This window comes from Manacus candei, unplaced genomic scaffold, assembly GCF_025592945.1.
Source record: "Manacus candei isolate 608988 ecotype Guabito, Panama unplaced genomic scaffold, ASM2559294v1 h1tg000016l, whole genome shotgun sequence".
In the NCBI taxonomy this organism is placed as follows: Eukaryota; Metazoa; Chordata; class Aves; order Passeriformes; family Pipridae; genus Manacus; species Manacus candei.
In genome coordinates, this window is record NW_026138064.1 from 6,231,594 (window position 1) to 6,256,634 (window position 25,041).

General features: G+C 40.4%; 1 protein-coding gene across 1 annotated transcript in view; it reads left to right on the forward strand.

Annotated features, from left to right (window-relative positions):
* Positions 1–927: 927 nt before the first annotated feature.
* The window catches only part of MAN2A1 (mannosidase alpha class 2A member 1), a 109,495-nt gene continuing 85,381 nt past the window's right edge, over positions 928–25,041 (forward strand). Inside the window, exons 1-3 of the mRNA XM_051782576.1 lie at positions 928–1,216; positions 13,158–13,418; positions 23,795–23,939. Coding sequence (XP_051638536.1) covers positions 1,082–1,216; positions 13,158–13,418; positions 23,795–23,939 — 541 coding nt within the window. The 5' untranslated portion in view covers positions 928–1,081. The remainder of the gene's footprint in view (positions 1,217–13,157; positions 13,419–23,794; positions 23,940–25,041) is intronic.

Sequence of the window (25,041 nt, forward strand, 5' to 3'; positions counted from 1 at the left end):
TACTTATTCATACGTAGAAAAGCCTGACACAAGCCGGACCTTGGCAGCGGCTCACAAACGTGCCCGTTGTTCCATGGGCAACCGGTATGCTATGGAAAGGTGCGTCGGGGGCTTTGCTAAACAACGCGGATGCAGGGGGTCGTTCTGTCCCTCTCTTCCTTCTCCCCCTAGCCGTCTCAAGGCCCGGGCAGCACGGCGGAGTCCCACGGCATCCCTCCCGCTTCCTCCCCCAGCCTCCCCGCTTTCTGCGGCCGAGGCTGCCACACAACGACGGCCGACGGGGCGGCGGCAGGAGCGGCGCCATCGGTGAGCGGCGCCATCGCTGAGTGGCGCCTCCGAGCGGCCGCGCCGTCCGGGGGGAGGAGGCGGCTTCTGGCCGGTCCCGCCGCGCCGAGACAGAGGTGGGGAGCAGGAGCGGGGCTCCCCTCCTTCCCCAGGGGGAGCGGGAGGGGCGGCGGCTGCGACTCTCCCCGGTGGCTGGAGCAGCGGGGCCGGCGGGGGTGGGGCCGCGGCCGTGACGTGGCGGCTCCGGCGGCGGCGGGGCCGGGCGGGGACTCGCTCGGCGCTGAGCGTGTGCGCGGCGGCCCCGGGAGCTCCGGCGGCGGCCCCGGTACCGCTCTGGCCGCAGGAGGAGGTGCCGGACTCCTGCACCGCGTGCGGGCAGTGAGGAGCAGCGGGGCGGCCGCGGAGGCGGCCGGAGGAGGAGGAGGAGGAGGCAGGGAGCAGCGTCGCTTGGTCGGCCCCGCGCCGCGGCTGCCGCCACTTCCCCGCCGAGCGCTCTCCTGCCGGAGAACTCGATCCGCTCCCGGAAACTCTCGTGTCGCCTCTTGCCGCGCCGGCGGGGTGATCTCGACACGGCTCCTCGCCCCGGCGCGGCGGGCGGGGGAGGGGGGGCCGGGGGGCAACTTCTCGCACTTCTCCGGAGGAGAGTCCGTGCCGCCTCTCTCCGGGGGCGGCGGCGCCCGCGGTCCCTGCCGCGCCGGAACAACTTTCGGCCCCGAGCGCGGGGCGGCCAAGCGGGGCCCGGGCGCGGCGGCCGCGGCGGGAGGAGTGCGGCGGGGCCGGCCCGGCGGCCGCGGAGATGAAGCTGAGCCGGCAGTTCACGGTGTTCGGCAGCGCGGTCTTCTGCGTTGTGATCTTCTCCCTCTACCTGATGCTAGACCGCGGCCACTTCGACCACCCGAAGAGCCCCCGGCGCGAGGGCACCTTCCCCAAGGTGAGCGGGGCGGCGGCCGTGGGCGGAGAGAGGGAGGCGGCGGTGCCGCCAGCGGGGCTCCTTTCTCTCCGCGCCGAGATTCTCGGGCTGCGGGGGGCGAGCGGAGCAGCTTCCGGGCGGCGCTGCCGCGGCTCGGCCCGGCCCGGGGCTGTGCGGGGAGCGGGGTGCGGGAAACAGCCCACCTGGCCGGCCTGGTAGGGGGACAAGCCCACTTCGCCCCGGCGGGACGAGCTGAAGGCTGCGGTGCGGCTCCCGCGGCCCCGGGGGCTCCTCGGGCGGGCAGCAGAGCGGGGGTGCGGGGCTCACTCTGGGCTGTAGGAAGCGGTGCTGGAAACAGGAGCTGACAGGGAGAGCTGGGAATCCGAGAGTAGAATCTCAGCCGTGTCAACAACAGGTAGGTTTAGAGAAATGCTGACTTCGCTGCTGCTTTCCGTTCCGCTGTGCCTTACTTGGGAGCCGTAACCGGCTGACCCGACTGCGCCGCGTAGTTGAAAGATGCAGCTCTTCACTTTCCTCCGTTGTCTGTGTGAGGGAGAAATTCAAAAACTGTGCGTGGCGGTTGTGATAAGGAATGTTTGGCCGTGACAAGAAACATGTATTTCAGAGAGGGCATGGTATGCTGTGCAGAATAGCAGAATGCTGCTGGGTACAAACAGCTGTGTGTTTTTATAGTACTGGACAAAAAACCCCCCAACCCAGACAATGAAGTTATAACCTATTTATGCTTGCACGGTACTTATTTTTATTGGAAACAAATGAAAATTTATTCTAGTACTGCAGTGAATTCACTTCAAGTGACTAGAACTCCAAAAGATTGTATAAAAAATAACAGTTATCTCTCTGTTAGAACCACTATTGTTTCATTTAATGCAAAAGTAATTACTGATACCATTTTGTTAATGGTAAAGATAAAAATCTTTACTTAAATGTAAAGAAAGAGAGCAGATCTGTTCTACCCTTTTTCCTTCAAGTTACAGTTCAAAGGTCAGCCACTAGTTTTTGCAGGAATGAGGAGAAAGGAAAGAAGAAGCTTAGGAGATGGAAGAATGAAAGAAAAGACTGGCTACAGCAGCTGTGTCTATTCAAAATGTAACTCCAGCAGGCGAGTAATGCCACGTGTTACACTTGTAACAGCTAAGTACAAGTGCTGCTTTGGTGATATGGTCGGTAACTTCTGTAAAGAAATCACTTAATGTGTCGTTATTTCACTAGCTGAGTTTAATCCAGGTGAAGTATTGGAAAGCTCATCCATTGGTGTGGTTTTTTTCTTTTTTTAATGTTCGATTTTGATTTGAAATACTTGAGTGAATAAGGAACACTTATTAGACATGTCACTGTCTTGCAGCTGAAGTTCCTGTCTGTATTCTACAATGGTCTGAGGTGTAACATGGTCTTTTTTCTTGTGAGGAAGCGTTTGGGACCTTAATCTGTTTTTAGGCCTATTCCTTCTATGTGATCTAGTCAGTTAGATACCAATATTTCTCCGTCCATCCTCCTCCTTTCTCTCAGTCTTCTAGAACAGTCTGTCAGTGTTTACTCTTTTTGTTTTTTCCATGTCTAAATTTCTTTGAGGCTTCTTATTCTTATTGGAGAATCTTCTGCCTATCACTAGTCCTTCCTTTGGGTGAACACCTTTTCCTTCCTTATTGCTTTATTCTTTGAGAAAGTTAAAGGTGAAATTGACATGATTTTGTCATTTGCTTTTGCTACTCATGTGATACAAATTTTTCACTTTGTTGTACCTATGAAACCTCTGAAATCTGGCAAATGCTTTCATAGCCTTATAATATCAGTTTAAAATAAATTCAAACCATGAAAAGTGGAATAGAAACCTCCAGAAATATTTGAAAGAAACAGCTTCAATACTACTACCTCATATGACTGTTTGTGTCAGTGCAGTGTTGCCAAAGCTCAGAGAACTGTAAGTGAAACTAGCCACAGATGTAAAACCTTCAGGCTGTTTTTGTTTGTGAAAAACTATGGCAGCAGTTTGTAGATTTAAGAAGGCATTCTGTTTTCTGATAACAAAGGTCAGTATTTTTTGACTTAGAAAGAGGAAGCAAGCCCTTTTTTTTTTTCCTTTTTCCTCAGATTTTACTGATTTGATTTACTTCATACCTCTTTCTGTGCTGGCAGTGTGCTGATTTTTCAGCTGGTAGTGCCTGTTAGTCTGCCTGTTAGTGTCATGGTACCTAGTGCCAGTAGTAAAATTAATTATTAGAATTGCTGCTTCGTTTTTATTGCCACGTTTTCTTTCAGACAAGGTGCCTTGTTCTCGAGGTAGTTTGCATCGGACTCAGTCTTGTGAACCTGTCTTCTTTCAGGCTTCTCAGTGTAGGCCAGTGAGTCAAGAGCTGCCCTTACAGAACTTGCATAACACTTTGAGAGTTCAAGGATACCAACAGAAATGTCTTGCAGAAATAATTTTTGGGCAGGATCTCTGAAGATGGGTGAATATCCATAGGCAGATGGCTTTATGTGCTCTCTAAACAAATACTTAAATGATTTTCACTGCTGTGGTAAACAGAACCTGTGGTCAGGCTTGGGACACAGCAGTGGCATTGTGTCTTTCTCAGTGTTTGGATTGCAAAAGCTGGCATCAGTAATCAGTTTTACAGTGAGGTTTTTTCACACCTCTCCATGCTAAGGTGGCAATAGGGGCAGCTCTAATAGAACTTGAGGTAAGGTGATTTATAGCCTTGTCATCACTGGTGGTGCATTGAAATCATAATACCAGAAGATCTCTCTATTGCCATACAATGGAAGTCCCTATTAATTCCAGGAAGAATAGGTACTTATAGACTTACTGACCTCTCCTTTGTAATTCCTGCATGTATCTTCATGAATCCTGCCTGTTTGTCTGACATGTATTATTCTTAGAATGGCCATATCACAAGCTCTGTCTTTCTGAGCCTGTTCCTAGCCATAGGATGCTCTTGTCTCAGGACATGTCTCAGAATATGATGTGTCCCAGTGTCCTGTCTCAGGCTGGGTACCACGTTACAACATTACACAGGGATGAGCTCAAGGTGCAGGAACAGTCTTAGTTTATTTATTTTTAGTTTATTGTACCCATTGTCAGTACAGATCACTGTGTAAGATTCTTCTAGTGGAACATAGTAGAAAAAGTGGTTAAGTGTATTGGTTTTGTCTGCAACAACACAGAATTTTCTGAGAAATCTTGTGTGACTGTAGAGTGGAGCAAGGTTCAAAGTAGTGCTTAGTCCAGTGATATCTCTTGTGCAGCAAGTGTGAGCTACAAGTGATTTGTGGGCCAAATTGATAACTGCTAAATGAAAACTACATTCGAATCAAGTCTCTAGTGGAGTAAGTCCATAAGCAGCTTATGTTGAAGAACCTGTGTAATGGTATACAGAGGAATACCAAATACTGATACGCCCATATTGATCTACTCTGGATTTTGGACTCAAATAGAAAAAAAAAATCATTAGCATAATGGCTTGTTTTCTCAACTAACTTTACCTTGACTTAGAACAGATCCATGAAGGCTATTAAGATCCATGAAAGCTGTTCATTTACAGAAGGCTGTGAAATATTTCTTTTGATTCTACATTTGCACCTTAGCATGCATTACACACTTTAAAAGTCCAACTGAAAAAACAAAATTAAGTGGAGGATTTGTAAGAGTGTCTTACTTCAGAAATGTATGGTCTTTTTAACATGGAAGTTAATTTTGAGTTAATTTTATGGTTGAGTAAGGCGAAACAGCAACACATTGCAGCATCCTCTGTCAGTATATGATAGGTAATGCTTTGAACTTGAACTTTTTCCTCTAACTACTTTCACTTGGCTTGGTTTAGCTTTTATGGGACATATCTCCCCCCTGTGTGCAAGATTGTTTCTGGAAATACATTTTTGATAGTCAAGTCTCCCATTATTCTGGTAAATAACTGGATTGGTACCAAGTGATTGCTTTAATTTATCTTTGTTCTTTTTTTTAAAGTTTGTTAAAAGTCGAAGCACAAACATACTGCAACTTCCATGCTTACTATTTTCTTTTTCCTAAGCATTTGTTATTTGAAGATCCCACTCTTTACCCCCTCTGTATTTTCTTCACCACCTCCCTCTTCGACTACTGTTATTTGAAGCTTACTCTGATCTCATGTGTGCTAACTGCTTTTATGGTTTTGTGGACTCACTAATTGCACTGCATCGAACTAAAGTGATTGAGTACAGTTCCTCTAAAACCAGCTGGCTTGGTGTATGTTTTTATTGTTGTTGGTTTTGTTTTGTCTTTTTTTTTTTTGATTTTGTTTGTTTCCAATGTCCTTCCAGCAAAGCATTAGGTATCCTGGCTCTTGGTGGTACTGATAAAGCTTCTTTACTGGAATCATGCTTTCAAGGCATCTACACAATGTATCAAATACTTCAGCATAAATTGCACAAGTGGTGATTGTTGCAGTGCAGGGTGTTATTTCATCTGAACTTGCCAATAATTTGACAGTAGTACCACTTGGCCAAAATATGAATCATGGAAGGGTGGAGCAGTAATAGCAGGAAATAAGGACTAAACACATGGCAGAAACACCAGCAGTTCTTTGATTTGTGTGTTGAACAAAGGCGCCTTGTGAACTTTATTCTGGAGTGCTGCGGCGATAGCACTTCCCCTACTGTAAGAAGCTCTGCCTTCAGTCAGTCCTCTGTAGCTGCAGTGTATCAGCTGATGCTTGGTAGGTACCTTGCCCCACAAATACCCTGTAAACACCTTTTCCACACAGAGTTTGGCTATGTACCTTGCCACAGTGAAGTAACTGAAATCAGTGGCTTACACGGACATGTTTTGAAGTTGCATGTTCGGAGTAGTTGGTGTGTTTTCATGAGCTTGTTTGGGAGCTTTCCAGTCAATGTTGTGTCACACACAACAGGACTTGTGTTTGCAGAAACATTGGAAGCAGTGTGAGCAGGCATTTAGGAAATATTTGTTTTACTCTAAAATGTGAATAGTGATCGTTAAGGTTATGCATATTTTGAATTGTCACTTTTTGACTTCTGGGCACTGAGAAATTATGGATGCAGTGACTTTTACTAGCATTCTTAGGAGTTTCACATCTAAGGAGACTGAATGTTGAGTGAAAAAATCCAAAAATCATCATTTTCCTGGATTTGAAACATGTCGACTGATTTTAAAAACAAACAAACAAAACCCTTAGTAAGTTCACAATCTAAAAGCCTTTGAATGTCACCTAAATATCTTGAGTGCAAAATAATTGAAATTTAGGATTACTTATTCTCAGCTTGTAGTACATTGCAAAGGAGGAGCAGCCCTCTTTATGAACATAATTACAGGTCAGTAACAATTCTTTGTTTTCCTAATGTTCACAGAGCGTTTTCATTTTTTGTAAAGTTCTGGCTAAGCAGCAGTCAAGCAGAAGCTAATAGCCTCCCTCAATTACAGGCTTTGAATCTGGTGCAAAATGTTGAGCAAAATGTATTTTACAGAGTAGTAGCACTAGCTATAATTGAGCAGTTCCTTCTGCTACCTAGAGTCAATGCCTAACTTAACTGTATAAACTATAACTGTATAAACTAAATGGAGAGAGGTTTTCTAGTTTATTCTTACTTTGAGCTTTTATTTTTCTAACATGTTAAGTTTTGACTTTGTTCAAATGAAAATAACCGTTATTAAAATGCTCATACTCCTAATGGCATATGAGCTGTGCTTCAGTCTTGTATTGGTAGCCATTTAAATAAGGATTTGGCTTAAGGTAGGAAGGGAAATCAAAAAGGAAATGCAACTGAAATGTATCAGTCACAGTGGACATTTTTCAGTTTAATTGACTTTAAACTGAGTATTTTTAGATTTCTCTCTATCTCCCTTTCTTTTCTCCTTGCCTTCAGATCACTGATGCTTGTGTCAAAACTAATCCCTAACAGCATGCCTTATATTTGTCTCTGTAAATTACATGAAACTTAAATCTAGTACAATAGTACATTAAGCATTCCTGTTATTGCTGCCTCTGGTAAAGCAAAATGTGGAAGTCCATCAACTTCTTAAAATCTGTCTGTCAGCTGTTGCACTTTTGAATCAGAACTTTCCTAATTTTTTTTAACAGAACAGACTTTTGTTTTGTAGTTATTTAATTCAGAAGAATTCCAGTGTCTTTATAAAAAATGAGTTTATTTGAATAATACTTTAAAGGTAGGAAGTTACTAAGAGGATTACTTATGTACTTTTCATTGTCACGAATGCACTTACGCCTTCTGCCCAGATCAATAAAGTCTTCAGACCTTGAATTGTCCTTTTAACTGGTGCACTGTATGCTTGTTTTTTGTTCTATGTCCTACCTTGCAAAGTGAATACATGCTGAAACAGTGTGTTCAAGTATTAAACTTTGATGCTACACCAGGTTGCATTTTTGACTTTTACCTGCTTGTTTTTTCTGTGCAGGAGGTGACCATTTAATTCTATATTTAGTATGTTCTGTTCACTGTACAGTGCTCTGATAGTGAATGCTTCCTTGTGTTACTATCTTGATATGCTGGCATCTCTTCAGAGGTTTATATCAAGATTTTAGCAAAGTTAGTACATGATTTCCAAAGATGTACCTGGATATAGTAATTGACAAAGACTGGTGCAGAAAACCATTAAGATGACTACCATTCAGTGCAGCCAGAGTCCAGTTTTCTCACTGCTTGCTGTAATAAATGTGTATAGGCAAAGATCTTGAATTCCACGTCCTTTGAAGAGCTCCATTCACTGTGGTACTCCGCTTTCTTCATCACACTTTGTTGGTGCACCAGTCTCTTATATAGGACACTCCCAGTTCCTTTGTCTCCTACTTGTTCATGTGCCGGAGAAAGAAAATGGGCTCTTTCTGGTTTTGAACCAAACACTGGGTGGTTGCTGGCTGATTCTGGGTACAAATAACCAAATTCCAGCTGAGGTAACATAAGAAGTCTCTAAAGCAGATTTCTCCTCTGCCAACCTATTTCTTTGAGATGATCTCATCTGTGAGCCTGTCATACTCTCTCTTCAGTTATTTGAGCTAGCTGTCTTTTTCCTGAGGAAATGATCATCAGTGTTGGAAGGTACTGCATTTAGGGAAAGAGTGAGCATTCACTCAGGAAATGAAAGTTGCAACTAGTGTCTTTTCTACCATGTAAAATGTTTACATGGGAGAAACTGTCCACTCTCCACTTCCCCAGAATAAAACATCTTGATCTCTCCTTGTGCTGCTGGGCTTCCCTCCTTGTACTGGGTGGCAGCATGCTCCTTTCTGGAGAGTCCTTGCTGCAAGTCAGACTGGCATCAGAAGCAAACAGAGAAGGGCAAGCAGAGGGCAGTGGGAAAGCAGACTGCTTTGGAGTATTTGGGGCATGAAAACCACTGAAGGGTTCAGACTGACTGAAGCATAAGGAGCTGTTTATGTAGCTGGTTCATGTGGTGGTAATGGCAGGTTTCTCAGTGCAGCTAACAGGTATGGACAGTTTTTGTTCCAAGTGGGAGGAGGGCGTGCTGATCTGTGCTGCCCTTACATGGAAGGATTTGTTGGTTAAGTCCAATCCTGTGTAACCACAGTGTGTTGGCTCATGTGATGCCATTCTTCTACCAGTGCAGCTGTAGCTACTTTCAGCACTATTGGATTTGTTGTTCCTTTGCACTTCTTGTAGAAATACTTCTTTGCTGTGAAGTAACAGGAGGATTGCCTTTCTTGCTTTTTAATAAAATCTTAATTTGCACACTCATCAATGTTAAAAGATAGAGAGAAATGAAAGAATCTTACACTGAAGTTGTTATAAACTTATTAACTGGTTGTGTAGGCCAAGTGATTCTCATAACTTTATATTTATTTTCCTTGTATTAAAACAAGTGTGTAGATTAACAGAGCATCCTTTAATGTTGTTCATTTGGACTAGGACACACTTACTCAGATGGCATACCTCCAATTTTCCTTGCAGTCAGGCATTTCTCAAAGTCTTAGGTCAGGATTGCTTCTTTTATGAGAAGACTTGATGCTGTAAAGTCAGGAGTAGGTCTGCTAATGTTTATGATTTGTGCAGCTAGCCCAACTTTTGCTATCCAGTATCTACAAAGCCACGTAGAAAACAAAATTTCAGATAGTACTGTTTAAGTTAAAATTGGTATATGTCTGCTCAGGTAAAAAGAAAAAGAAAACCATGGAAAAATTGAAAGCTTAATTTAAAACAAAACACTGGAATATGGTTTTAGTAATGGAGAGGATCTGTATGTTTTATATTTTAATTAGATGTATATAGTGTCCCCTGTAACATACTTCTAATCTGTTTTACTAGTAAGTCAACATCTGTTACTAATAATTAATAAGATGAAAGAGCTTTAGTAGTAACTTTGCTACTGTTTGGTACTGTTTGGCCTTGACATTTGAAGTAAGTCAGTTGCCTTCATCTAAAAATGTTGAAACTGAATTTATTTTCATGTGTTAAATGTATTGTTTTGAAGAGTGTCAGCATTTTCCATGTTTAGGTCATATTTTAAAATCCTTTTACTGTTGAGTAGGTGATATCTATTTAACATGAGTAAGGTGAAAAGGTTACTGTGCAATGAAAATAGACCTAGCTTTTGCATAATTTGAATGCATGTGAAATTTTAACCTTGAGAATGGGTTCCTGATGTTAATTATTTTCATGCTGAATGAAGGCTGGGATCCATTTCAAGTCTGTGACACTGTTGTTTCTTAAAGTAAATTCTCATGGATGTGGTATTTCACAACAAAACTGAAAATATTTCGATGCTTTCAAAAATTTGGTTGCCTGTCTGTTTTAACTTGGGTAGTGCATTAGGTCTCAGTTATGTGTTCTTAACTATAGTTTTTTATTTCATGTTTAGCATTCAAGTTGAGTTAGTACATGGCATGTTTAAATGCTTTCAAAGACAGACATGATGTATCTCATAGTCTTCAGAAAAGAAAGCAGGATTTTTTGTATTAATGTCCTCTGTTAAATTCTGCATTGAGAGCTCTTTGTAAGGATTTCTTTCTCCAGGTAGATCTACCTCAAAAGTTAGAGTAATATACTTTAACAGACTCCGGAAAATCAGTGTGCTAGGTAGGCTTGAACCCTGCAGCTAGATTATTTCTGGATGTATGGAGCAACATATGAAGTTGTTTGAAGGTCATCTGGGAACAAATTACTATTTTTAAACAGGGAACCTGGTTTACAAAGAAGCTGGTAGAACCTGTTACAGATATTTGAAGGTTTAAAGTATAACAAGTTAAATCAAAGGTCTGTCTAAAGATAGGAAATATGACATGACCTCCAAATCAGAAGTTCATATCTGTCTCCTAGGGGTTGGCAGTTTATGAGAGGATCAATCTAAACACATATTTCCTGAGGTTTTAAAATATTTTTTGTTTCCCCCCTGGGTCTGTTATTGTGCTAGAGAGATTATAATTGTTTAGATGATATAAGTAAGATTGGTGTAATATATGACCAGGTAGTTGAAAAGCTATTGCTAAGCAATATAAATATCTTTTTGTTTAAGAAAGGTAAAATATTTCTAAAACATACATGAATAAGAATATAAGTTTTAATCAGGTGTCTGATTTCATAGTTGTATTTGCAGTGTATATGGTGGTGGGATAGGTGTGAACAGCATTTGAGCTGCACACTTTGTAAGTTTGAACTGTAGTCATGGGCAGTGAAGCAGGTAATACTTTGTATAGGTGGCAACTGTACTGTAGCTTCTAGGAATCTGAAGATCAGAGTCTATGTTGGGCAGCCTGTAAAGCCCCTATCGGGTATTGTTTTATATGTGTTATTTTTAGAGTGAGTGGCATAATAGGCTGTTAGTTTTCTGTGTAGAGAAACCTTTCATAAATCCTAAACATCATTGCAAGGGAAAACACTGATTTTAGACAGAAATGTGCGCACAGTATCTTTGATGTAGCATTTGAGATTTCCATCTGGTTGTTTCTTTTGTGCCACCAGGGGGCATGAGACTACAGTCTGTTCGTTTTGAGTTTTTATTTATTTTTCTTTCCAGTATTCCATCATCTGCATATGAATTTCTTCTTGTTTTCAGTTCATCCGTTTTCTAAGTTTGTAGCATTTATCTTTAAACTATTGGGATTCTAGGATGTTGGCCCTACATCTCAATTAGCTTAATCTGATTCTGTTGTCAAAATGTATTTTGCTCTTTTGGGAAAGGAATAGCTGTCTGACTGCTAAAAATCTTTGTTTGTTTTCAGGATCTGACATTCTAAAATCTTTGTTTGTTTTCAGGATGTATCAATCTAAGAAACAAATAAACAAGCAGCAACAAAGCAGTGGGCCAGCACTTCACACAACCCAAAAAATGAGGGGACCAGCTTACCAACATGCTAAAAAAAATACTAATTTGCAAAATTACAAAGAACTTTCATAAAAGGATGAATTAAAGATAGAATTATTCTAATGGTAGAATTATAGCACTGACAGTTGGGAATCCAAAAGACTGATTGGTATCCCTTGGTAAGGGGTGTTTTTTTATTCCTACAGGCTTCTCAAAGTGAACAGAATTTAAAAGAAGGTACACATCATATTAGAAAGGATGCTTAATCCTTTACAAACCACAGTGGCTGAAAAGGAAAATGCAAATACTTCAAGTGAATTATGGTTAAAAGGGAAAAATGTGTCATGTACAGATGTTGTTTCTAATATTATACTATAGTCCTAAGAAAATAAGGCATTGGTGCTAGGAAAAAGTTATTAAAATCATAAGTGACAGAGTAACTGTCTACTGAATCAATGTTGTTTGTGTTGAATGTAATGGTAAAATGTAGATGCCTGAATCTGTAGAAGGTTTTGTTTTAACAACAGCTGCTTGCAAAAATATCTAATTATACATTGTATATTTTGGGGGGTGACCACAATTTTAATAATAGGAAGTGACTGTTCTTTTTTTTTTGTCTCTTATAGTTTCTTATTATTGTTATGTTAAAGTCATTCTGAGGAAATAAAGAAATTACTGTTAGGATGAAAATCATGTTAAATTATGTTAAATAATTTGGCCTTTTGTAATTCTGTAAAAGCTAACTCATTCATGCCTGAAAAAAGACGTACTTCAAATAATTTGGAAGGAGTGGCTATTACATGAGAGGGGAGTAGCATTTGGAGGTACCTTGTTTGGCTATGCTCCCTCCTATATTCCAACAATACAGTGATTAGATGCTGTTAAATTGCTGTGTAGAATCTGTCTCTCCTTCTGAGTTGCTTTGGGAAATGTGCTGACTTTCAGTTCTCACTGATGTTGTTCTGCAGCCTTCCTATGGGGGTGCACACTGGAATCATCTACAAAATCCTGTTGCTTAGTCAGATGACCTTGTGACTAAAAATGCTCTTAGCTTGATCTCTCTTTTACAGGATTTTCTTGATGTTTGTAATGGTCCAATTTACAGATTATTCCTCTGACAGGCTGTTAAGGGATCTTTTACTCCCATTAAGTGCTTTTGTTTATTTCTCTCTAACTTTCACTGAAAGTAAGAAACTTGGTATTTATTGAAATACTGTTTTACATGTACAGGAAAACCCTGAAATGTTTACATCCTGTTAATCCCATCACAATGTGACTGACTGTAAAAACTGACTTTCTGTTTGATGTTCTGATAAGTGAAAAGATCAGATTTTTGTGAATCTATGACAGATGTGAAAGAAGTTGAAGTAGGTGTAATTGCTTCTTGAAACAGTGTGACTTTAAAGAGTATCTTCATATCACTGATTAAATCTTGTGCTGTGAATTCAAGTTCATAAAGGAAAATGTATCTTTTGCTCTTTTGCCTTATACTGAAAAGGGAAAGTTTCATATGTTGGGTCAATTCCTTATTACTTTGTCTTTATATAAAATAAATATATTTTGTAATTTTTTGTGTGATCACATGCTATTGTGGAATTGAATTTTTTTTTAATTCTGTCAAGAATTTGTCTGAGAAATAATTAAACTTTCTTTTTTCTTTTCCCCCCCTAGGGCCAGCTTTCAATATTGCAAGAAAAAATAGATCATTTAGAACGCCTGTTGGCAGAAAATAATGAGATTATTTCAAACATACGAGATTCTGTGATCAATCTGAGTGAATCAGTAAAAGATGGTCAAAAAAATCCAGAGGCCATAAACTTCAGTCAAGGATCTGTTTCTGAGCTCTTTCCTTCTGCTTCAGTTTTGTTTGCCATTGATTCTGAGGATTGTTTATTTGCTTCTAAAAGGGGAAGTCATGGTTCAGGTGTACAGGTAAGCAGTAAATCTTTGTCTTATTCTGCTGGAGTCCCAACTGTCATTACCTTTTAATTCCGAAAATGTCAAATTACAGCTAAAAGCTTGGTACTAAGATCCTAATCTTAGACATAATAGAGTTGTTCAAGTAACTGTTGTATTTACCAGATGTTATGAAACTGTTCCTTTTTCACCTTTTTAAAAAACTGTCTAGAAATTGATTAGTGATTATTAAGAGCCAACAGTTGAGAAAGCTTAAAATTCTTAAAGAAATTAAACCAAAATGATTATGCTCAGATTATTGTCCCCTCAGTTCTTTGGAAATAATTTATTTGAGAGTCTCAGTTTCTCCAAATTGTTCTAAAACTGATGAAAAATAAACTAGAAATAGTGGATAGTCTTGATTTAAATAGAATTTACTTTTTAGGAATATATAAGTAGAGTCTTGATGAGGAGGTAAAGAATGTTCAAGAATTAATAATTTTGAGAAAATCTTGGGTCCTGTGTTCCCTTTTGAATGTCATTTCTGTATTTCAGCCTTCCTGTGTGTCTCTAGTTTGTGTAGGCACTTTGGTCAGAAAGAAGGAACATTTACCATGTTGACTGGTTGGCAATGAACTGGGGAGGTTGAATTTTTTAAAGTCAGACACTTCAAGTTGAATTTATTTTTCTTTCTGGTGATGCTTGTGAGTTCATGGACTCTTATATATTCACTTTTAATGGAGTGATTCAGGAGCACTGAGAATACTCTGTGAAGTTTGTGATCTGTACTGTTTTTGTGAGCCTTGTGGGAGTACTATAAATATTCATAGTACTCTAAAGCAAAGATTAAATTTTGAAGTCCAGCTTTCTTATTTTAGAATTTAAAGTATTTCTATTACAGGAGAAAGACTGTGGACTTCAGAAGAATAAGTACAGCTATTAGACCAGTTGTAACCTCTGATGTATCATGCTTAATGCCTTTAAAGTTTTCAAGGATAGACACCACCTTAATATGTCTTCTACAGAGAAAATAGGCTTTTTAAAGGCAATATCTGAATATCTGATCATGTTTCTAATATACATTCAGACTTCTGTGCAGGGAAGTGAAGCATGTGGACTTACAATTATGTGTGTTCAAGTTAGTGCATTGTTAACAGGTTATTCATCATGCAGTCTATTACCATATTAAATGATGTGCTTTTTTAATATGCATTAAAAATAAGTTCTAGTAAGTAAGAATCATGAATTTTGAGGTAAAAATCTGTTGTCTTAAATTCTTAGGCATATTAACCTGTTATGAACGGAAAGCAAAAAGATCTTTTCTTAAACTGTTCTCATGTTTTGCAGAATGTCAGAACATGCACCTACTATCAGCTAATATGCCTACTATCTAGCTAATGGGAAGCTGTAGTAGCTAAACTGCTTTTGGATAATTTTCTCTACTTTTAAGGTTATTTGCATGTAATCAAGAAGAAAACATATTGTTTCCATACTCACACTTTCTTCCTTGCACAGGAAAAAAGAGCTTTAATGTTCTTTGTGTCATTGCATTAGTACCTTGTACTCAGCAGGTTATCCACTGTCATCACTAAGTCACTTTAATATTGCTTCTATGTACAGTTTCTCATCCTGTGAGTGTGACCCACATTTCAGTTATGGAATCCAAGACCTTGACTTTAGCAGAATTCCTATTACACCATATTAACAAGCTGATCTAAATTACTATATTATTACTGTATTTGAATACAGTTTTACTGTTTAATACTTTGCCATCCCTGATGGATTCTGTAAGCTCAGTTAATTTATCTGAGACACTTTGGATAATTATTTGGAGCATTTTAACAAAAAAATATATTTTGAATTCTAAAACAGCTTGTAAGTGTTAAGTTAACATTCGTAAATGTTAACTTAAACCCACAGACTTGGACATTGCTTTTCCCATGTTTGTCTCTTAGAAGGATGTATGAGAGATAAAAAAGTAGTAAGTGCTAATATAGGTGAGACATAGTGTTTGGATAAAAAACAACATTAGAGAATGAAGGCAGAAGAGTCTTCACTGAATAAGTTGTGGAAATTCATTATAGTCCTCACAAGGGGGAAACAATGTGCGAAGACATTCTAATAGGGATTAAAAAACTTTGATATTTCAGTGAGAAATATTACTGGGATTTGCTTCTCAAAGAGATGTATTTTCATAAAACATGAGACCAAAAGATGCTTGGATGAGACAACCAAAAAATTCTTTTTCATGGAGGAGTTATAAATCAAGAAACTGTATACTTGCTACTTGTGATGTTTGTAAGTAGGTAGGAAATTGTCATAGAGCTGGAAACTGAAAACAATGCTGACTTGAGAATGCTATAGTTCAATTCAAATGCAAGATTAGTGGGCACTTTTTTTCCAAAGGATGAATAATGGAGACAGGTAATAAAACCAACAAAATGAAAAACACTCGATTAAATATGGATACAACCCGATGATTTTTTTAGTTCAGTAGTTCAAGAAATATTTGGCACTTGTGCTCAGAGAAGATGGAATTCTTGATAGCCATTGTGCTGAGCTGGAAGACCTTTTAAATAATACAGTGAGGTGTCTCCTGCCTTGTCCTTCTCAACTTCTGAAGCATCTAACATTGGGCTTAGCAACGTTACTTCTTTTAAAAATGAGACGAGTCACTCTTTAAAAAGGTAATCTGAAGAGGCACAAACTATGCATTTATTTCTTCTGTGCAATAGTTTAGTATTCACTGGGGAAATGTTGTGATTTTTTCACAAGATTTGCATTACTTCAGCAGCTTGAGTCCCTCAGCGTAGGAAAAGATTAGGCCCATATAGGGGAAAAAAAGACAACCGATAAATTTTCAGATGTTTTAATGAAAAGCTTGTGAAAACATGACTGTCTTCTGAAGGAACTATAATGAAGACAGGCAGCATTCTTTTTCAGTTTCTATCTGTGTACTGTTTTAACAAAATCCTTTCTTTCTATATCAGTATTTTATACTTAGACATGAAACTAAAATATGTCTGTGAAATACTTTCTTTAACCTTTTTTGCTTTTACTGACTAGGAATTTGGAACTTATTCTTTACTTGCAGTCATGTAACTTGTTCCAGTGATGATGTAGTTTGCAATTTATCCTTTGCACAATTCTGACTGATGATGGTGTTCTATGAAAGACAAAAATGACTTCTGTCTTTTGGATGTCTTGGCATAAGTAGTGATTTCTGCCTGATCTGGCTTTAGTTTATTACAGTGGAAGTATTTTATTTTTTTTTCCTAGGCTTTTTTTGTTGCTGCTTCTGGTTAACATTCTAATCACAAACTGACTGATTTTTTTGAGGTTAGGAGGGACGTCTGGAGGTCATCTGGTCCAACTCTCAGCTCAAGCAGGGTCACCTGTAGCCTATAAGGAGGAACCTTCTGTGTTTCAGTGTGTGCCCATTGCCTCTGGTCCTGTCACTGGGCATCACTGGAAAGAACCTGGCTCCACCTGCTGTGCACTGTCTCTTCCGGTATTGCTACACATTGATAAGATCCTCCCAAACCTTCTCTAAGTTAAACTGTTTCATCTCTCTGTCTTTCCTCCTGTGAGAGCTGCTTCAGTTCCTTCATCATTTTAGTAACCCTTTGCAGGTCTCTTTCCGGTGTGTCCATGTCACTTGTACTGATAAACTTGGAAGTGGACACAGTACTCCAGGGAAGGTGTTTTTAAGACTTGTTTTAATTCTCATAATCTGACTCTGATTTTGATTAGTAATAAGTTCAACTAATTTCCCTAAGTCAAGTCTGCTTTGCCTGTGATGGTAATCAGTGAGTGATCTCTCCCTGTTCTTAACTCACATACCTTTTGTTACATTTTTTTCTTCCGTGTCCAATGACAGAGGGAAGTGATAGAGTGGCTTTGGTAAGCACCTGACATCCAGCCAGGGTCAATCCACCACGCTCCCATCTGTCTCTGCTTTCACCCTCTGTAGGCTTCCTTTTTGTGTTCACATTTTGCCAGGAGCTCCTTTTTCATCCATGGAGGCCTCCTGGCATTTTTGCCTGACTTCCTGGTATGGAGTTGTCTTCAGCTTGAAAGTGGTTATCCTTGAATATTAACCAGTTTTCTTGGGACCCTTTTCCTTCTCAGGGCCTTATCCTGTGGGACTTTGCCAAGCAGAGTGTTCAGACTCTGATCTCCTGAAGTCCATTGCCCTTCTCTGAACACACTCCAACATCTCAATGTCCTTCTTGTAGTGAGGGAACCAGAACTGGACTCAGGATTTGAGGTGCCTCAGTACAGTGCCCAGTACAGGGGACAATCACTTACTTGCTGGCCACACAGTTTCTGATACAGGCCAGGATACCACTTTCCTTCTTCCCCTGTGGGCACACTGCTGCGTGCTGATCCCCAGGTCCTTTTCTTCTGGGCAGTTCTCCAGCCCATTTCCCCCCATCCTGTAGCACTGCAGGGGGTTGTTGTAATCCAAGGGCAGGACCTGGCACTTGTCCCTGTTGAACCCTGTACAATTGACCTAATCCCATAGATCCAACCTGTCCAAATTTCTCTGTAGCGCTTTCCTAGTCCCCACCTAACTTTTGTGTGTCTAAGTGATGTAGCAGGTAACTGACCATTTGCTCTGAGGTTATGGGGCCTTGATTCTGCACCCTATCTCTGTCTTCCAGCTTAGGGCACTAAGTACCGGAAGAGCAGGTGGTCTTACTGTTCAAGACTGAGGCAAAGAAAACATTTAGTACCTTAGCCTTTTCCTCGTCCTTTGTCACTACATTTCACACCACATCCAATAAAGGATAGAGAGTCTCCTTAGCCCTCCTGTTGTTGCTAATGTATCTATAGAAACATTTTTTTGTCTTTCACTGCAGTAGCCAGATTAAGTTCTAGTTGGCCTTTGTTCCTTCAAATTTAGTTGGCCTTTGTTCCTTCTAGTTGGCCTTGTTCCTTCTCTGCATAACCTCACAACATCCTTGTAGTCCTCTGGAGTGACTTTCTTCTTCTTTCAAAGCTGATAAATTCTCTTTTTTTCCTCTGTTCTAGCCCTGAGTTCAGCAAGCTTGTTCAGCCAGGCTTGTCCTCCGTGATGGCTCGTTTTCTGGCACATGTGAACAGACTGCTCCTACTCCTTTAGGATTTCCTTTGTGAATAATGTCCAGCCTTCCTGGACCCTTTCACCCTTCAGGACTGCCTCCCAAGGGATTCTGTCAACCAGGCTTCTACACAGGTCAAAGCCACCCCTCCAGAAGCCCATGGTGGCAGCAGTTCTGCTGGTCCTGCTCCTTGCTTCTCCAGTAGTTGAAAACTCTCCTTGATTGATCACTGAGGCCACCACAACACCTGTTCGCAAACAGCAAGTCCAGTGGGTCCATCCCCTAGCTGGCTCTCTTACCAGCTGTGTCAGAAAGTTATCTTCCACTCGCTCCAGGAACCTCCTAAATTGATTTGTCTCCATTGTGTTGTGTTTCTAGCACACATCTGGTAACTCCATGAGTCCCCCATGAGAACAGTGACTAGCAGTTGTGAGACTTCTGCTTGGAGAATATTTTATCTGCCTCTTCATCCTGCCTGTGTAGTCTATAACAGACTGTCACCATGGTAGGTATGTCTTCTTGGCCTTCCCACTGATTCTTGCCCGTAAACACTCAATGGTGTTGTCATCCTCATAAAGCTCTAGACAGTCAAAACACTCACTCACATACAGGTCTACCCCACTGCCTCTTCTTCCTTGCCTATCCCTTCTTAAGAGGTAATAGCCATCTGTTGCAACACTCCCATTGGGTGAGTCATCCCACCATGTTTCTGTGACAGCAGCTGTGTCATAGTTTTCCTGCTGCACAATGGCTTCCAGCTTCTCCAGTTTGTTTCCCATATTGTATGCATTGGTGTAGATGCATTTCAGTTGGGCTGTTGTTCCTTCCAGCTTTTTTGGGGGGAAGCCCTAGTTGCTATGTGACCATTCTTAGGTACTTCTGTAGTTTCTACCCTTGTGTCTTTGGATGGACACATGGGTGTCACATGGATCTCCATCCTCCACTCCAATTAGATGGCAGACTGAAGGACCTTGCTAGCAGACTGACGCTCAAATTTTGGAGTGCTGTGTGCAGGCTTATCTCTAGCAAACGTGGTTTTATCCCTTTCCAGCTTCAAACCCACAGGCAGAGCTCCATGCACACCAACTGTTCTCTCACATAAAAGCCAATGCTCCCTCCTTGTCTTTCTGGCCTATCTTTCCTCAAAATCTTGTGTCCCTCCATTGCAGCTTTACAGTCATTAGAGTCATCCCACCATGTCACCATTATCATAAGGTCATAGGCTTGCAGCTGCACACAGCACTCTTTCACTCACCATGTTTATTCCCTTGAGTGTACTTCAGTGAGCCATCCCAGCATGCTGATTTACCAGAAAGGCTTTTGGGGATTTCTTTGTAATTGTGCCTTGTAGGCACTTACTTGCTCACCTACAGATGTTAGACGTGACCCTGTTTAAACCCTGTTTTGTTGATTTCTTAAATTATTATACATTTTTAAAATCCTTTCGTGTCACATTGTTCCTGAGCATTGCTGCTCTGCAGGACTGCTGGTATCTTGCTCTGTCCCCCTTTATTCTTAGCCAGAAGGTGTCTTTAATAGGTCAACCATCCTTCTGGCAAAGGTACCTCTGTGCACTTAGTGAGTTGGATCTCATTTCTCCTAAGCAGACACAGATCTGCAAATAGGTTCCCATGGTCATGGAATCCTCAAATCTGTTTCAAACAGCAGCTCTGAGGCCAATTATTGATCTATACTATCAGTATCCTCCTCTCACACCCCTACCCCTCACTGGTGGGATAGCAGAGGACACCACCTGGGCCTTGATTACTACCCACAGAACTCTGCAGTCACTTTTGATGCAGTCTGGCTTGCCTCTGGCAGTATCACTGGTACCCACATGAAAGAATAACAAGGGCTAGTAGTCACTGAGTTGGACAAACTTCAACAGTTCCACTACAATATACAGGAGCCAGGCCCTTGGCAGGCAGCAAAAACGTCTAGATGATGGGTCAAGTCAGGTCATTGAAGCAGTTATTTCAGACAACTTGTTGATTAAGATTCCAAGACCTATTTTCTGAATTGCAGTTTCCATCTCTTGAGCTCATAGTCATATAAGCATGGTTTGAGATAACTGTAAGGTTGTAGATTTTAGGGAAAAATAATCTATGTTATGGGCTGTAAAAATTGGTATCTTGCAGACTGCAGAAAGTTCCTTGTTAAATTCAGGCCCTATCCATGAGAAAAAACCAGGAATGTATGGAATTCCATCAATTACTGCTTTTTAAACAAATACGTTTTCATGGTTGAAATGTCCAAAGACTTTATCAGTCTTAACGCCTGTCTCAGTCTGAGGAGACTGGAATGTTTGCTAAAGAGGATGAGTTATGAGAACAAACTCCTCTCTCTCAGCAATTGTAAATTCAAAATTAAGGGGCTTTAATCGAGGAAGTGTGGAAAAAACAGAAGAAATAACAACCCTTTATTAAAAAATATATGTATGTTGGCAAAAACAGTAACAGAACACAAAAAAACTAGACAGTAGTCCTAAAAAAAAAAAAAAAAGGTCTGAATGAATACTTCTCTGTCCTTTAGCGCAGTCCTGATCGTGGCCTGCAGGGGTGCTGTTGGATCACTGAAGGTGTAGGGCCTGCAGTTGTGTTTTTCCAGATGACGGTGTTCCAAGGCTCTTCCCTTCTCTCCCAGCAAGCACAGACCTCTCTGATGAAAGCCCAGTAGGTCCCGGCTGGAGTCACGAGGCAGTGTGCGAGCCGACCAAGTCTGGTGGTCTGACCTCACCAGGACGAAAAGCCAGAAAGAAAAAACTTCCAGGCCTTCTCTCCAAATGCCCGCACGCAGATCCCCCTCTCCATCCCCAAGAGCGAACTCCCCAATCTGCCTCCCTCCTCGCCCCAGCCTCTCTGATGGGCCATTAGCTAGGAATTCAGCCAGATCTTTTGTAAAGCTAATTGACTCCCTTCCCCACACTCACTCCAATTTTTCTTAGAGTGGAACAGGGGAAGAAAAATTCCCCTATGAAATTTATAACATATAACGACGTCATTCATTGTTAACTGGCAAATTTACAGAATATGCACTTACATTTTTTTCAGAACATTGCATTGCAGAGAAAAGATATGCTTCCTCCTCAAACTGAGATTTTAGAAAATACCATATTGAGAAAATATATAATAATAGCATATAATTATATATATTGTATATGTAACTATATATATATTATATATATAATCTATTATGTGATATATATTATTTATATAAAATATAAATTAGCCTAAAATAGCGCATTTAGAAAATTTTCCATTGGGTTACTTTCATCATAACCCTTATTTGGGCCCTTCAGGCTGACAGTACAAAATGCCCGGATATGCAAGTATTACACCTGTTTTTTCCATTAATTATTATTGTCCAAAGATCTTTTGTTGTCGGTGTGAGGTAAAAGAACAAGGAGTGGAGTTTTATCTTGTATATGTGTATGTGTAAAAATTTCCACTTTTTCAGTGTTCTTATGTCATTTTGATTTTAGTGTTAGAAATGTTTTTTGTAAATATAAGTGGAGTTTGTGAAGAGTATGTGATGAATGTATATTTTATAGACTTTTCTTAAGTGTTTCATGGATGTGATGGTGGAATGTACTGGGTGCAGATGGCCAGGTGTTGGCAGTGAGGGGCTCCAGGGGTGGTGTGTATGAGGAGAGGCCAGTGCTGTCCTGTACCAGGCACAGCTGTTCTAGGCAGCTCCAAAACAGACCCAGCGCTGGATACAGCCAAACCCTCCATCAGCAAAGGGTGGTGCTGCTTCTAGGACAGCATGTTTTAAGAAAGCGGAAAATGTTGTGTGTCAGTGTAGCATAAGGTTAAACAAGGGAGAGAAACAACCCTGTTGAACAAGGTCTTTGATGAAGGAAGCAGAGAAGGTATTCTAGTCCCTGGAGCAGGTGGGGGAGACCACAGTGGAGTAAGTATTTCCTTGAAATCTGTGGAGGACTCCATGCCAGAGCAGGTAGATATTTCCATGAAGAACTGGAGCCCATAGAGGACCCATACAGGAGGAGTTCCTGAAGTACTGTAGCTTGTGGAAGGGCCCCCATGCTGGAGCAGGCAAAAAATGTGAAAAGGAAGGAATGACTGAGGGGAAACAGGAGGGACTAACCTCTCACTATCCAATTCTATTTGAATTATCAATAAATTAATTTACCGTTCCCCAAGTCAGGTCTGTTTTTTCTATAATGGTAATTGGTAAGTGATCTCTCTGTTTTTATCTTCACACATCATATTTTAATCTTATTTCTCCCCCTGTTCTGTTGATGAGGAAGAGTGAGAGAGCAGCTGGGTGGGGGCCGAAATCCATCACAAGGCCTTAACTTCTTTAGTCAGATGTTTGTTTCAGATATGTGTAGTTTTTTTAAGTTTCCTAGCAGGACAGAAACCAGCTTGCCTCTGAAAAGTTTTAACTCTTGTGATGTTAAAGTAGTAAATGACTCATACAGGCTTTTTTTGTGGAGAGAAATTGTTTGTTCCAAAAAGTTTGTCAGGTGACTAATTGTATTCTAACATAGAGTTAGAACTAATTAAAATTTAGTTTTTAAACTAGAATGTCAGGAAAAGGCTTGTCCAATGACAGTTCATGCTTATATCTTGTCTTCTTTCTTAAAAGCAGACCAGAGCATAAAAAAACCCCAAACAACCAAAACCAGCCAGAAAACTCATATTAGTAGACTCTCTTTGGAGCTGTGTGGTGTTCCCAAAATTTCATAAGAATTGCTAAAGTAATTCTAGAGTTGTTTTATTTACTTGTAACATTCTCATTTGTCCTCTCCTGTACAATTATTGTACTGGGCAAGAGTAAACATACAAGGAGCTTTGTTACAGCAGTTGGGTATCATTATGAATGTTTTTTCTTGGTAGTTTCTTTCAGTTCCCTTTTGTGAACTTGACTTTTGCCTCGATCTCTCTTATGCTGTTATTCCTTCTTACTGCTTGCTTATTGCTTGTTTTCTTCATTTTCTGCATTCCTGTTTAGTGTACTGTGCTTTTATATATAGTCCTCTTCATACCTTCCTGCCCAACGCCATTGTAAGATGCCATAATTTTTGTGTCTTAAGGCTCTTAATCCTACTGTTTGTCTAATCAATTTCAGTTTCCTCAGAATAGAGCCTGCCAAATGCTCCCCTTCCTGCCAGCTGTGTCTTGGGTGTCCTTGTGTGACTTGAAAGTTGCTCTCATTTGTCAGTTTTCTATGCATTTGGCACGTTATCTCTCCCTCTGTAATGAACAAGCTTGTCCATTTTCATTGAAAATGGCTTTGGTTTTTAGTAGCAGAACTGTTTTTCTGAATTCATGTTTTATATGCTGTGATTTTTTTTTTTAGATGCTGGATGTCTACGACATTCTTCCTTTTGATAATCCAGATGGTGGCGTTTGGAAACAAGGATTTGATATCACATACAATGAAAATGAATGGGACAATGAACCACTTCAAGTTTTTGTTGTGCCTCACTCCCATAACGACCCAGGTAATATTTTAATTGTGTTGATTTGACTACTTAGAGGCTTTTGAATTAGGAAATATGTTGCCATTTCTGTCAAGATTTGGGGTTTTATGAAGTATATTAGTTAATATGTTACATTTAAGTCTATACATCTAATCAGATGTATAATTTAGGTACCATTGACTTCAAATTTATATCTGTTATGATATAAATTGTACATCTACTTAATTATTAACCAGAGTAGAACTTCAATGTTGAAATTGGAATGTAATATGAATTTTCTGTGTTCATTCTTCTGGTAACCCATTCAATTTATTCATTGCTGCATTATTTGCTGTTCTTATTTTGACTTTTGGACTGTCACAGATATGTAACCCTTAGCCTGTGCTAAAGAAGTATGCTTTTGGAAGATGTGACAATAGTAAATCTGAAGTTTTTGACTGTAACACTGCCTTTACTGTTTTGCACACACCCCCAACCTCCAGTGGGATAACATAAAGTCTAGATTTAAACAGAAAACTAGGTATGCCTACCTAATTTCACTTCTTCTACCCAAGTGGATTTTAACTGTAATAATTAAAATGGAGAAATGTTCCTTTATTTTGAAATTGCTGTAAAATTTACCACAAAGCAGTGAATTATACTGCTACAGTATAGTTCTGATACATGTACACTGAACATGAGAAGCTGATGGTTGTTATTGTAGAAAGCCACAACTTCAGTGATATTAGATTTTACTACTGTGTATCTCTCTAACAATGTAATTTGTTGTTTGAAGTGGATCTGAGTAAAGACATGGTAGTTTGAATGTAAGTGGCTTTTATCTGCACATATCTAGCATTTTCAAAGAGAATGAGCACTGAAATTTGGAGGGGAAAATCAGGGGGGCTGCATACGGGTTGTGCTGCTGCAGTGAAGGTTCTTGTGTCTGAGTGCACCTCCTGGCAGCTGCGCTCGCTTTCCTGTTTCCCTGAAGAGCCTGACCGTTAGCGTGATATTTAGAGTGGCATTGTTTAGCAAAATGCCCTGGCTTTCCACAACGATTACAATGAATTCCAGGAGGATTAGGTAAGACCTTTGACTTTTCCCCTTTGCTTTTATCAGGGCAGTTAGCCTTAAGGTGTCC